Here is a 15269-nt window from a genome sequence, read left to right on the forward strand (position 1 = left end):
ATTTCAAACCTATTCTTATTACCAAATATTCAAGTTCCTCCTTTTGATCTAGCCACCAATTTAATCCCTATGGCTTGATTTCCTATCCAGCACAAGATTAACAATATTTTAATGATTGCTCTTGTGCTTAGAAAATTCCAATTTATTTTCCTCATCCAAAATTCAAATTCCCTCAAACTTCACCTTTAAAGATGTTGCACTCAAATAAACCAGAAAATATCTCTTCTGGAAATTATATCCAAATATAATTTCCTTTCAAACCTTCCTATTCAAATATTCTCCAAATTCGAATCCCTTGTAAAACTTAGCCATCCAAAATTCCTTTGAATCAAATTATTCAAACCTATATGAAAATTAGATTCCTTCCTTTTGTTTTTGGGCCGAATTCTCCTTCTTTCTTACTCGGCCCAGGCCGGCCCAGTTAGCTGAGCCAACTCGTCTCTCCCTGTGGGCGCCGCCACCACCGAGCACCGTGGCCGCGTGTGGCGCGCGTGTACGCGCCGCCGCCGCCGCCCACAGCGCTTTGCTGCCGCCGTCGTCTTGCCTTCACCGCTAAGCATCAGCCGCTGACGTCAGCCGCCACCTCACATCGCTGACGCCAGCCACTGCACCAAACCGACATGATCGACCAATCAGAGTTAGAGCCGGCGTCGAGTTCTTCTTCTCCACCCAACCGGCGTCGTGCTCTCCTTCTCTTCCTCCTCTCCGAAACCGCCTCTAACCACCGCCTTTCCTCGCCTATATATAGCCGAAGAGGCCCCGTTTCCTTCCCCATAGCAGAGCTCCTCGAGTTCTCTTCTCTCTCTCTCCGGCCATGTCCGGCCATTGCCGCCACCACTCGATCTCCCTCACCGGTGCATTACGGACCAAACCCTCGCGCCACCGTGCTTGCCTCGACGAGGTGAACCCATTTTTCTAGTTTCCCCTTTCCCTTAGTAATCCTATAAGCCACTATAGCCACTTCTTTTATCGCCGGAGCAAAGCTTTTGTCTCCACCGTTCCGGCCTCCTCCCTTGTTCCCTTCGCCTGCCACTGCCTTTCCTAAGTGCGCCGTGCGCGGGAACACGCGCCGCCGCTGACGCCGCCGTCCCCCATCCACCAGAGCGCCGGCAGCCCGCTCGCCTTCCCCTCTTCCTCCTCTCGGTTCTCTGTGAAACAGAGAGAAGAGAGAAGACGGGAGGAAGAAGGAGGAAAAGAAAAAGAAACGGAAAGGCTATATGACTGTCGCATGTTTTTGTTGGGCTGTATCAGTCGTTTTTTTGGTCCCTTGGATTTTGTTTGAGATTCGTGCTATCTAGACTTTTGTTTTCTTTTGTATGTGGGCTTTTGATTATTGTAAGTTCGGGCTTCCATACGTGGGCTAAATGGGCTTCTTTTTTTTTTACATTTTTGTGGGACCCACTTTGTGTTGCCGATAGAGAAATTTTTTTGTGAGAGTGTTAATGGTGGGACCCACATACACTATTCAAATTTTGAAATCCGCACCGGAGAGAGAGATTGTCTGAATCAGACTAGAGAGAGAGTGTGAGAGATTCATTTTGCTTTTTGCCTTTTTCCTCGTCGTCTCGTCCGGCGATTTCGGCGGAGATTTCGTCGGCGACTCCGGGAGGCGACGACGCTGCGTAAGCTACGCCGCGGCGTGGATTCGTGCAGGCTACGTCGCGGCGGTGATTCCACTGGAGTTTGCGGTGTGGGCTTCTCCATCTTGTCCTCGAGCTCCTTCTCCTCTTTTTCTCTGGTGAGTATGTTTTGATTCTTCTCCAGCTTCATTTGTTAGCTTGCTGCTCGATTCGTTGTTGTTTTGCTCCGCTAGTTGTGCTCCTTTTGCCGATGGAGAGAGAGAGTTATAGAAGGAGAGGTTGACGATTTTGTCGTCTCGTTCTCATCGTCTCCGGCGACGCGGCGGCGATTTAGCGAGGCGACGAGGCTGCTCTTCGGCGAGCCGCGCCGTCGATTGCGCAAGATTATTCCAGTGGCTTTCCTTTTTGTTTTTTTTCCTTTTTTGTTCATTTCCATCTCCTATTTAGCATGCTACATGTTGTGTTTCGTTGATTCTGTAGTACTAGTCGTTCTAGTTTTCGTAGATCTGAGCACCTTTTGTTTCGGTGTTTGTTTCATTGAATCCCCATGATTCGTGTTCGATTTTGCTTTTGTGATTTTTTTTAGGTTTCTGTGATATATTTGTTCATAAATTTGTGCTATGCGATGTTCTAGAAAGTTTCGTTTATGTGATGTGTGATGTGTGATCTGTGATATGTGATATGTGATTTACGAATTGTGCTCTGTGATCTGTGATGTGTAAAGTTAGATCTAGTTTTTCCCATGGGAATTTGAGTTGAATCTATAGTTGCTCCCTTGTTCTCCGGATGTTAGGTTGTGATTTGTTGAATCTGCGAGTTGCTATTTTAGTAGATGCGTGTGATTTGTTTTGAATGATGTTTATGAAGAAGTTTGCTCATGTTTGGATTTATAGAAGTTTGTGTTGCATTATTTTGTCTCTCTTACTATTTGTACTTTATTTGTAGTCTTCAACTATTTGTTTAGCTTGCTAGCTGATGAATTATTGTTAGCTGTAGATCTGATAGTGAATTATTGCTGTGATTTATGTATTGATTATGTTTCTATTTTCCCTGTGTGCTATGCAATGTTCTATTTCTCATTTCATTTTTTTCCATTGCTTATGATATGTGCATCCTTATAATAACTCCTTGTGCTTTTTTTTTTGTCTCTCTCCCTTTGTTTTAATTATTAGATGGGTCATCAAAAGAACTGTTGTACAGATTCAGAAACTTTGCATCATGATGATGTGTGTGATTTAGTTGTGTGTTGTATTACTATTGCTACATAAGTACTATATCCACGTTGTATTTTGTTTTCTAGTTCTTTGTGTGTACTCAAATGTAAGCTAGAAATATGAAGCCTGAGATATTGATCTGAAGTGTAGATCAATATAGGTTTTAACTTATATAGATCATTCGATTCCTATATAGACAGCCCCTTAATTTAATTTCTGTTAAGTTAGGGCAGGCATGCAGGTTAATTGATTTTGTTACGCTAGTTTATTGAGAACTTTATGATCTATGCAAATTTGTTAGCCTTGTGGGATTTGGATGTCTTTTTGTAGCTGTTCATAATGTTTGTAGTAGACTGGATTACACTCTAGTGCAAACCCCATTTTTGTTATTGGACTCGTGTTTATGTACTTAGGTCTAACATGTCTTCCCCTTTGGGGATTTAGACGCCATTTGTGTCGGTTCTACTGCTAATGTTTGTAGTAGACTGGATTCATTGGATTGCGTGCCTCTGCATAGACCAACTGTGGAATGGTCATGTTCCCTAGTGTGAATCAGGTGTACAGGGCTTAAGTTTGTGAGATTGTTTGACTTTTTATCATAGTGTGGACCTCTTTGCATATATTTGTGAGGACATGGAGATATACTATAACATTTGACTTACAAGTTGAAAGTACTAACCAACGTATATATATTGTACTGGGAGTTAATTTTGTTCGTTTGCCATGTTTAAGTAATGTTCATTTTTTTCTTGAATAAAGTGGTCAATTTCTGAGGAATTATATATCTTTTTTTAATGCATACCTTCACTTATTTTATAATTTATAGTCTGCCAAACTTTATTGATTTTTTATTGCTATTTTTAATAGATGGTTCACCAAAAGCGTTCAAAATTGGATAATTGTAGCCAGCCCATAAGTGAATCTGATGATATTAATTCTGAGTCTTTGCCTGCTAAAGATGATGATTACAATTGTGATTCTGATGATAACTCAGCCAGTCATGTAAGTTTATTTTACATTTCAATTTCATTGATTTGTAATATAGTTGTTTTTTTCATTTCCATTTGTAAATTCATGAAGAGTTTGCAATTATACATTCTCATTGCTTGGTAGCCAATGTAATAGTATGACCAATATTTTCTTGTTTTATTTGTTCTTGAATTGTCATGTTGTTCCAAGGTCAGAATAGTATCCATTATTCTTTCATTATTTTTTTTCATTAGTATGCAGTTGTAGCTCTGTTGTAGCCATGTTTCATAGCACATTTGCAATGTTTTAATTGTTTAATATGTTTTTTTAGGATATGGATGTTTCACAACCACATGTAAATGAAATTTCTACAAATGAACTTCTGAAAACTTTGAAAAGGAAACTCAGTAAGTCTAAAAGAAGTGAAGATGATAACATTAAGGTAATTATTTTGTTTGTTATTTTTCATTTTATATTTTTCCATCATTCTTGTTTTTAATTTTGAATTTTTTTTAAGATGAAAAGGTCTGAATCTATTGAATTGGACAATGATGTAATGATAAATCAGGTTCTACGTGATATCATACAAAGGGATCAAATTATCAACAGTTTGAAAAAAAAGCTTAATATTCATCACAACATAGGTGATCAAAATTTGAAGGTTAGTTTTTTGCAATGCCCTTTTATATCTATGTTTGGTTTTTATTTATTGATTAAATTGTTTTATTTTCTTTTTGTCAGGACAAAAATGTTGACACTGATTTGAAGTCTGATGCATTCTCTAGATTCTCAGTCAAATATTTCTCAAAAGTTGATTCTTTAAGTCCACATCACAAAACAGTCATTGAAAATTCTTGTTTTCAAAGCATGCTGCTATTTGACAAGTGTTTTGTTCCCAATTCTTTTGCTCTCTGGATTGCAAAACAAGTAGATGTGAACTGTTCTGATATAGTTTTGGGCCAAAAACTTATTCCATTGAACAAGCAATTTGTCCATGTTGTGCTAGGCCTCCCTGTTGGTGGTAGTACAATCCATTCAAAATTTGATTCTGGCAAACAAAAGATTCTTCAGATTTTTGGGAAAACTTCTATTCCTTCTGTCAAGTTCTTTGGAGAAAAGTTAATTAAAAATGAAGAACTTCCTGATGATCAAATTCTCATCTGCTTTATGATTGTTTCCTTGAATTGCTTTCTTTGTCCAAACTCTTCTTTGATTCCAAGTACAAAATACCTAAGTGCCTTTGAAGACATGGACTTAATTGAAAGTTTGGACTGGTGCAAGTTAGTTTTTGACTGGTTGATGGAACACATTAGCAAGATTGAGAAATCAAAAACTTTTGGTGGTTGTTTATTCCATTTAGCGGTAAATTTTTTTCCCTCCATTTATGCTAATTTATATTTTGTACTAAATGACTATTCATTTAATTTCTATATTCAATGTTTCATAGGTTAATTACCTGGATTTTCTCAACTTTGGTTCACAAAAAGTATTACTTGATACACCAAGAATAAAAGTTTGGAAAAGATCTATGATTAAGGACTATTCCAAATTTGATAAAATATCTGAAGGAGTGTATGGAAAAAGACCAGTCAATGATATTGCTTCAACTTGTTACCCAATGGTAAATGTTCAGTTTTTTTTTTCAAATTTTTTATCTTTTTAAGTTCTAATAAATTTTCTTAGATTGGAATTGAAAATTCTGTTTTAATTTTTTAGGTGAATAATAGCTCATCTTCATTTGCTGATATGCTCAAAAGTTCTGTTGGTGATCTGTTGCCAAGTGATGTTCAAGACAAAATTTGTCATTTGCTCTGCTATCATTTTGGAAAAGAAGATGAAATCTTTGAAGACAAGGCTAAGAAACTTCTTATAGATGTTCTGTTGTTGTTAGCTGATTGTAGTTCCAATTATCCTACTCAACCTGCTGCACATGAAAATTCAGGTTATTACTTTTAATTTACGAATTTTGTTGTTTATTTTATTTTTAATTTTTTTCCATTCATATGTCTTGATTTTTTTTATAAATTTTAAATTAAGGAATTGAACCAGATCATGAACCAGTTGAAGAAAATAATGATGATGTTAATCAAGCTGTGAAAAAAAATAACAATTTCACCTCATCTCCAAAGGTACATTGTTTTCTGTTCTCATTTCAATTTTTTTTATTCTAATAGTCATGTGAATCATTAAGCATTTTTTTGTCCTTTTATTTTTTTTGTAGGGAAACAGTAAAACAATACTAGATGATGATAAGTTGCCAATTCCAAATGAAGAATTTAATCCTGTGAATAAGTCTACCATTTTGAATTCTTCAGAAGAGGTTTTTTTTTCATTTTTATTTCAATCATTATAATCTGAATATATAGAACTGTAATTGTTGATAGTTTTTAACTGTTATTTTTTATCTGTGCAGATTAAACATATCAACATTGATGAAATAATGACAAAGTTGAACAAAACAGGTTATTTTTTTTTCTAAATTTGTTAATCTGTTTTTTTAAAAAATTAAATATGAATTATTGATGTTTGTGCCTATTTAACATTGAAGGTCATGTTCCTATTAATCCACCAGATGAAACAGAGAAAAATTCTGCCTTGACTGGTAAATTTTTTTTTAATGGAATCTCATTTGTTTTTACTCGTATATCTTTAATTGTTCTAGCATCAAAAAAATTGAGTTATTGTAATATTTCATTTCTTTTGTCATGTGATTTTAGTGCACTGTACTATGGTCCTCTTACTTTTTGTTGCCATATTTTTTGTTTCTAATTCTTATGTTATTGCTATAGCTCGAAACAATCAAGTTTTTCATGATCAACCGTCTTTTAAAATCTGGGATTCTGATGATGACCTCCATCATGAAAATGATGATTTCAAAAAAGAAATTACACCTGCTCATCTTGTAGATTCATATCAAGTTATTCCTGATTCATACTCCCCAAATCCTGTTTTAAGAAATAAGGTACTTGTGAAGTAACTTCAAATTTCATAAGGAATACTTTTTTAGAACATTATATTGATTTATACAAATCTTGCAGATCACTCCAAGAAAGTTGTCTCAAACTTTTGCTGCTGCTGTTGAAAGCCCAATAATCTGTTCAGACAGTCCGGTAATTCTAACATTAATTTCTTTCTTTATTTCTTCTGTATATACAAACTAACTTTCATTTGTTAAATTTTGAAATTTTAGGATAAGATGTACATGGTGACACTTGAAAATTCAACTTCTCCTAATGCTTCTCTCAATGAAAACAAAGAAAATGAAAAAGGTTGTCACATCATAAAGGTATGAATAATCTCATAGTTTATTTTCATTGATGTTCCCTTTTTGAAATTAAATGGTGTTTAAAAATTTTTCTAATTCCATTTTTGCATTGTTGTTCTCCATAGTTTTGCTGTAATTCTTGTAGGTTACAATGTATTTCAGTTCTAGTTAATAACATACCTTCTTTCTTTTTTTATTCCAAAAGGTTTTTCTTCTCACTGCTTATTCATTTCTTTTTATTCAGTTTATAATCTCAAGTTTGTAAGTTTGCTGTTGAACATCACTAGTTTATTTGCTGAACTGTTATTTCATATTGATATTTCAAATATTTCATGCCCTGTACCTTACTTTTATTTATCATTTTTCTGTTCTGGTTATAAGCTAATAATTATTATTTTTTATTTCTAGTTATTTTGATTTTCTTTTTTTAATGTGTTTCTAACTGTACTATTTAATTTATTTGTTAAATTTCAAGATTCACCTGATGTTGTTTTTATTGGTGAAAAGAAATTCTCTAAGAAATGTGCTGATATTTGAAACAAAACCAACATGATGTACAATAAAATGAATAGAATTCAGTTGGATTCTCAGAAACAAAACTTCAAAACCTTTGCTAGTCCAGAAAGAGTTTTGTTATGAAACATGAAGAATTTCAATCCAAGTACTTCTGGAACAAAACCAATTCATCACGATCTTAGAAGGGTAATCAATCCCGCAAAGTATTGCACAGATCCTTATACTCCTCAAAGATCAAACTTCACAGTCTCACAATATGAAAGACAAATTTATAATGCTGTCTGCACTCTATCAACAAGCAGATATCAAGAGTAAGTACTATTTTGTACTTTTTTTTTCTAATAATCTTCATTTTCAATGTATGATTTGTAATTTGAATTTATTTGTATTCTGAATGTAGACGACATGCAATTGAAATTGATGGTGTTCACTGCAAATTCAGTTCTTTTGGAGGATCATTTAATTTTGGACATGAAGTTTCTAATTTTGTTGTCTCTGTGTTCTGCCGATATTTGTTTCATTTATCTCACCCCTCAAAATCCAAAAAACATTATTTCTTCTCTTCTATTGGAGTAAGTTTCTTAATTTCTGTTTTATTATATTTATAATTGAAAACCAATTTTTACTATATGTTTAATATTTAAATTATTGAATACACTTGTGCTATAGGATGATCTTCTAAAGCATCCATCAAGAACTGATTTCTCATCAGTTAGGAAATGCTTTGATGGTGCATCAAAAGCTAGACCTATTCAATCATGTGAAATGGTTTGTGAATTTGTAAATTACTTGTCATATTTAATTTCATATTTCCTTTTACATTTATAATTTATTTTATTTAATTGTTTCAACTCTTCTTTCCAATTCTCTACAAGCGCCACTGGTTTGTTTTTATTGTTCATCTGAAAGATGAAATGTTTGTCTTTCTTGACTCATTACATGAAGAAGGTTCTGAATATCAAGATGAAGTTAAGAATAGATTGGTCAGTTTATTTTCAAATTTTTAAATATATGTATTACTGTTCAATTTGTGATTTGGAATTTATAATTACAGAGTTTTCTTTTTATGTTTTGTAGACATCCAATTTTGCACTTGCTTGGAATTCCATTATGGAAGAATATCAAATCAATTTTGATGCTTTCAAAATTGTATATCCACCAGTACCTCGCCAAAATAATCTGTAAGTTGTTTTTCTTTACTGTAACTTTTAGTCCAATAATATTTTTTATTTGTTTGTTTTTGTTGGTTAGAGTTGTACAGATGCCCAATTGTTCTCTTGTTGACAGGAATCTTGTATGTTCTGTTGGTCATTCAGAAATTCTTGACTGTTCTGCTTTTCTAATTGTTGCATAACCTGTTTGTTTTGCTGTTAATGCACAATTTTAGTTTGTTTGTTATGATTATCATTCAAAAAATTTAGTTCCTGTTTGTCAATTGTTTCATTCAGAATTACTAGATGGGATAAGAGCCTGTTTCTTAGTACAACATGGACTAGAACTGCAATAGATTTCATTAGTAAATTTACAGAGTAAATAGTATGACCATAACTGCATTAGCTTTTTTTAATTTTTTTTGTTTTTTTTATTTTTTATGATAAGTAACTGTGGTTACTTATGTCCTTTTTCTTTTTCCTAGTTTTGATTGCGGAGTTTTTACTCTAAAATACATGGAACTATGGGGTCCAAGAGTTCAGCTGACAAACCATTTCTCTCAAAAAGACATTCAAAACATTAGGATTCAATATGTCAACCGTCTTTTCTTCCATCCAGACAATTCTGTTCTCGGTACAGGAACAAAGAAACTAGTGATTGACTTTGCTCAGGTAAATTTTTTTTAGAATCATTATTTTTTTCACAATTTTGTTTTTTATTTAGTGCTTATATTTTTATATCTCTTTTTATTTGTAGGGAAATTGATTCTGGAATAAATTTTGTTTGTTCAAATATGACAGTTGACAACTTTTGCAGGGCTACAACTGTACATAAACTCATGTGGTAGATAAAATGCAAAGTAGTTCATAAAATGTAGTTGATATAAGAAACAAACATTTAAGTACAAACCAGTGTACATGTTCTGGAATATTACAGAAACTTATGGAATATGTCTATTTCCATTGTATTCAAGTAAACCTCTCTCTATTTTTAGTCATTTCCATTTCTATTCTTTTGTGCCACCCCTTTTTGATGAAGATGAATTTATCTTCTTTTTGCCTTCTAATTCAGCCCCAGAATTATGCTTCTCCTGTGATATATCTTGTTGCAAATCTTTTCTTTTGTTTGAAACATCTTTCTTTTTCTGCTCTACACCATCCTGCAACAAATAATATCTTTCTTTATTACTTTTTTTAAAAAAATTCAATTCATATGGATTTGTAATTTTTGTTACCTGTTCTCTTGTATTTTTAACCTTTCTTCTCTTCTTCCTTGGCAAGTCAAACTCAACGTGTTTCAGAGGGCACGTTGGAAATGTGTGATCTGTCCTCTGACAATGACTGCAATGATATAGTTCTTTTTGCTGTATTTCTTCCCTGATTGTCTTGTATCTTTGAGCTGGCCTGCCTTTGGATTTTGCAATATCTGGATCCAACAATATTTCTTCTGTATTTTCCTCAGATTGTTGATTGCCTTTTTCATGTGAGTTCAAATTGTCTTCTGCATTTAGATCTGAATCATTGATCTCCTGCTCAGCATCTTTATTTGAACACATTAATTCCAATTGTTTAGCAATTTTGTCCATCTCTTCCACTGCAAACTGGAAAGTTTCATTGCTTTTCGATCCATTTGATGCTATTTCTGCACTTTTCCTTGACAAAATGTTGAATCTCAGGATTGAGCTCTGTGCTAAAGGTATATTTCCATTGCCTTTTCCCCTAAGACCTTTGTACTCTTTTTTTGTCCATCTTTCAATAATATATTTTTCTGGTATCTTCATTGCATTGAGGTGGAGCATTACTTTCAATACATGGCAGCATAGAAGTCCATCTTTCTCAAACTTTGAGCAAATGCAGTTGAAATCCTCTTTTTCCAAGTCCACAATAACAAGGTACTTCCTGCTTCTGATTACTTGAATATTTTGATTCAATGCCAAAAAAACTTCATAAGTTTTGAACTTCTCTACTTTATTTATTTGAAATCTAGTTGTTCTTTTCAACTCAACTTGAAACTTGATGAAGATTTTGCGATTATACATTCTCATTGCTTGGTACTCAATGTAGTAATGGGACCAAAGTTTGCTTGGTTTCTTTGTCCTTGAAATGTGATAATCAAACTATTCCAAGTTTTGAATTGTATTCATTACTCTTTCATACTCTATCATGAAGTTTGTAATGCTGTACTGTGGACCAACATTATTCTTAAACCTTGAGTTAGTCCCTTCACTGAGAGCTGTGCTTTTTATAAATGGACAAAAATCACCCTTAAAATACACTGGAATAAATCTTTTTCTAATTGACCACATGTGCTTTAGAAAATTGATATGCTGAACTTCAAAGCTGTCAATCATTTCTTGCCATAAATACTCAAATTCTTCTTCTGTAACTGAGTTATTTATGATGTCTTCATACTCATCATACAACCCTTCTTTTGCTTTGAACAAATTTCCAGATCGATTGAAAGCTTTCTTTACAATATGAAAGAAGCAATTTCTGTGCTTTGCATTTTGAAATACTTGAGCAATTGCTGATCTCATTGCTCCATCCTGATCAGTAATGATTGTTTTTGGTTCTTTTTGTGACATAGCTTTCAAAAAAGTTCTGAACAGCCATTTAAATGTTTCTGAAGTCTCATCATGCAAAAATGCACAACCAAAAACAATTGTGTTTCCATGTCCAGAAATTCCAACAAAGGGAGCAAACGGGAGGTTGTATCTGTTGGTGAAATATGTTGTGTCAAAACTCACAACATCACCATATTTCTCATACCACTCCCTCGATCTCCCGTCTGTCCAAAACAGATTTTTCACTTTCTTGCTCTCATCCAAATCAAACTCATAAAAGAAATGTGGATCTTTTTCTTTTTTCCTTCTGAAAAATTCTAAAGTTTTCATCATATCATTGCTGCTTGTCTCCTTGTTAATTGTGGTTCTCACATTGCTTATATCTTTCTTCGTATAAGGCAAAGAAGTCAATCATCCTCTTAGAACAGATAAAATCACAATCATGTGCCTTGTTGGTATATTACATTCCTTCAAGGTCCTTATGAGCATTTTTTCTTCTGTAGTCATGTGTTTGTGTGATTTGAGAAATCTCACTTCATCTCTTGGACTTAGTTGATGATTGTGGTCTAATTGTACCCTTGAAATATTCCAAATCTCATTCCTCTCTGAAATAACCAGAGCACACTTGCAATCTGTTGCATCATTTTCATTTGTATTTCTTTCCATTCCTTTTCTTGCTTGTTGTGTGGTAGTTGTGAGCCCTGACAATAGAAAATCTAGCCAACAGAGCATAGAAGTTAAAGAATTCATGTGCTTCTGTAATAGTCTTAAATTGTGTTCCAACTCTTGGTATATATCTGCTATCAATTGCTGCATTATTGCCCTTTGTAGCTTCTTCCTGTTCATTCTCTACGAAAATATTTATGTCTTCTTCTGTCAGCTCTTGTTGATTTGTTTCAGAGTTATCATTTGGATTATTGTCATCATCTCTTGTTCCTTGAACTGAAGTACATCGATGATTATCCATTGAGCTTGGTTCCTGCAAAAAAAAAGCAGTTCCATTAGTTTCTGAAATTAATTTTCTAGCCTATTCATTACTAATCTGAATTATTCAATTTAATTTTTTAAGAAATATTAATGTTTGTACTCTTTCTTTTGCAGACTATGAAACTTCAATCATCAATCATTGTTATCTAGAGAAAAAGGTACAAACAACAAAAATTACCTTTTCACCATCTAACAAATTGAATATATCAAGATTCCAATTATCCATTGCATCCTCTTCATTACTCTCATCTTCTTGGAATTTGAATTACATTACAGTTAAAATTTACTAAAATTATCATAATTTTTAATACTACAACAGGAAGTAATACATCCAAGACAACATGCCTCATTTGCCGCATCATTATTCCATTCTTCAATATTAGCATCAGTACGATTTGTTGTTAATATCATTGAATTCTGCAAAACAAAATTTTTATATCAATACTTATTTGCTTTTGAATTTGAATTATTAGATTCAATTAAATAATTAATATTTCATACCTGAAATGCACTTGGACTCGCAACAAAAGTAGAGTGTGCTGAATTTTGTTCCTGTAAATTCCAATAAAAACAGAAATATTACAACTAAATTATATATGATATTCAAATATTGTTTTTCTTACCTGCATATCAGAAATCGTAGGCTGTGATGATATGATTTGTTCCATTAAGCTTGTGTATGACATATTTGCAACCTGCAAATAAATTTTCATATAGTATTTTGACTACCACCTTCAAATTTTTCCTTTAATAGCAAAAACTTTGTAATATGAACTTACTGAATTCATTGATCCGAAAAGAGATAATTCATCATATGAATACTTGTTGCTGTAATCAACAAATGCTTCTGTCATACTTGCTGAATTATCCATACTTTGCTTTTCTACTGTTGCATCTTCTGCTCCTAATCCAATATGATCTGTTATATTTGCAATTAAAGTAATTGTGATCAAATTATATATAGGTTCCAGTCAAACTGTATAACAATCAAGTTGAAGTTTAAAATTATTCTTATTCTGTTTCAAATTGACTGTAATTTTTGCATTTTGTGTTTTTTTACTGAAGGAATTATGCATTTGTTCAATTCCATTTTGAATTGTTACCTGTGTTTGGTTCATCCAGAGCATTGCTTCTTCCTACCTCATTACCTGTTATGCCTGCAATAGATTGATTGATTCAACATTAAAAATTAGAGTAAATTTGTATTCCAGTTTGAAATTTTTAGTATTGGAATTACAGTTTTTTATGTAATTTTTATACAAATTAACTGTAATGAAAGAATTGTTCTGAAACAGAATAAGAATACCTGTGTAAGATCTTACCTGAGTTTACAAAAGTTGTTTCATACTCTGTCAAAATACTTTGTTTCATATTCTGAATTTGTTTTGAGTGAATACTTCTTTCTCCTTCTGACAATTCAATTGTGATACCTGCAAAATAAAAATCATTATGAAGGAAGTCAAGATAGATACTGTATTTTCAGTTATTGTTACATGTATTTTTATTACTTCTTCTCTGTAACTAGTTTTAATGTTAATATTTTAGATTTTAAAAAGTACCCAGTTGAAAGTATATAGTTCAGATCATCTAGATGTTTGTCATTTTTTTAAAAAATACATTGAACTACATAATTTTTTGTTTCTTACCTGAGCTCAACATAGCTGTGTTAATTTCTGTCAGATTTGATTGACTTATAATCTCTGTATCCATTTCTGTCAGAGCTTTGAAGTGCTTTTTTATATCTGATGGCATTTTTTTAAAAAATTTCAGACTCATTTTAATCTTCTTATTTGTGAATAAAATTTGAAATTATCTTGTTCACCTGATTCTTTTTCTTCTATTTCCATAGAACTCTTGCTTTGTTTCTCCTTTTGTATGCCACCTGCATAGAAAGAATAAATTAATATTGCAAAGAACTTTTGAATTTCTAAACCAGCAAGTTCTGAAACATAGAGTGTATTTCCCAATCTTTTTCATAAGTCCATTTATAGTGAACATATATTTGTATTACAGAGAAATTATACTATAATTCCAGTAAACATAAATTGTAACTACTTAAAAATCCAACTACAATCAATTTGATACTTGATTATAGACACTGAAGTGAACAAATGAATCAATTTGTATAATTCTTTCAAAATAATTTTAATATTACACTAAGTATGTATTTCAATTACAGTGTAATGCTACTATAATTCCAGTTAAAATTTACTGTAACTCTTGTTTACCTATATTTTTTCCTTCTATTTCCTTAGAACTTTTGCATTCTTTGTCCTTTTGTATGACACCTGTAAAGAAATATTCAAGATAGTCTTTAAATGTTTTTCAAACCTGTATGAGTATGTTCCATAAGTAGTATTACAGTAAATAAGTATTTCAATTAGAGTGTAATGCTACTGTAATTCCAGTTAAAATTTACTTATGGAACAAACTATCTGATGGCACTTTTTCTTATAATATCTGATGGCACCTTTTCTTTTCTATTTCTTTCTATTTCAATTAGATATGATTTGTTTTGGTTTTTACATATGTACTACTTTTGAAGTATTTGATACCCTGTTTTTTGCTCGAAAAATCTGAAATCATCTTGAAATTGAGATTAAACTGCATTAGATCATGATTTCATATGAATTTTACATTGTTTCTTTGTAGTTACATGTATTTTCAATTGAAATTGTAGTGTTCACTCTATATATTTGTAATACAAGTTCACTGTAACTAGTTTCATTATATTCTATTTTGAGACATTGAACAAATCAACAATGATCTATTATCTGAAATCTTCATTTTGTTGTCTGATGATGAGAGAAACATTGAACTGAGATAGTCTTGAGTTTAAAACATATCTTGAATGTGTTCCTGAATTTGTGCATGATTGTGTGAGCTAAACTATTTTGTTTACTGAACTAATCTTTTTACAATGAGTTAATACTAGAATTACTGTGATTCTTATATGTAATTTTATTACTTTTTTACTGTAACATGTTAAGAAATTTGTGAGTTCATATGAATTGGCTCTTTTG

General features: G+C 32.5%; 1 protein-coding gene across 12 annotated transcripts; it reads left to right on the forward strand.

Annotated features, from left to right (window-relative positions):
* The first annotated feature begins 691 nt into the window (after positions 1-691).
* On the forward strand, positions 692-9705 carry LOC4346026 (uncharacterized). Of its 12 annotated transcripts, none has more exons than XM_066312908.1 (21): positions 707-1738; positions 3662-3796; positions 4095-4205; positions 4281-4424; positions 4505-5125; positions 5211-5384; positions 5480-5705; positions 5801-5892; positions 5985-6083; positions 6177-6225; positions 6312-6365; positions 6553-6725; positions 6802-6873; positions 6954-7049; positions 7759-7855; positions 7945-8116; positions 8214-8312; positions 8420-8527; positions 8622-8725; positions 9181-9367; positions 9453-9705. In XM_066312908.1, the coding sequence occupies exons 2-17, from the start codon at positions 3662-3664 to the stop codon at positions 8224-8226; spliced, it is 2328 nt and encodes a 775-aa protein (XP_066169005.1). In that variant the 5' UTR covers positions 707-1738; the 3' UTR covers positions 8227-8312; positions 8420-8527; positions 8622-8725; positions 9181-9367; positions 9453-9705. The 12 variants fall into 12 exon arrangements, with proteins under 12 accessions (XP_066169012.1, XP_066169013.1, XP_066169010.1 ...); XM_066312909.1 differs by having other exon boundaries at positions 8493-8527; XM_066312912.1 differs by having other exon boundaries at positions 704-1738; positions 6670-6725; positions 8214-8527.
* The last annotated feature ends 5564 nt before the right edge of the window (positions 9706-15269 follow it).

The sequence above is a fragment of the Oryza sativa genome, chromosome 8 (assembly GCF_034140825.1).
Source record: "Oryza sativa Japonica Group chromosome 8, ASM3414082v1".
NCBI lineage: Eukaryota > Viridiplantae > Streptophyta > Magnoliopsida > Poales > Poaceae > Oryza > Oryza sativa.

What these genes read in the sequence shown, in the direction of transcription:
- LOC4346026 (XM_066312907.1), top strand. Translation starts at nt 3,662, where the DNA reads ATGGTTCACCAAAAGCGTTCAAAATTGGATAATTGTAGCCAGCCCATA. An exon ending in GTTGTTTATTCCATTTAGCG is followed by an intron (nt 5,126 to 5,210) that starts GTAAATTTTTTT and finishes AATGTTTCATAG; the next exon opens with GTTAATTACCTGGATTTTCT. An exon ending in TTTTGAATTCTTCAGAAGAG is followed by an intron (nt 6,084 to 6,176) that starts GTTTTTTTTTCA and finishes TTATCTGTGCAG; the next exon opens with ATTAAACATATCAACATTGA.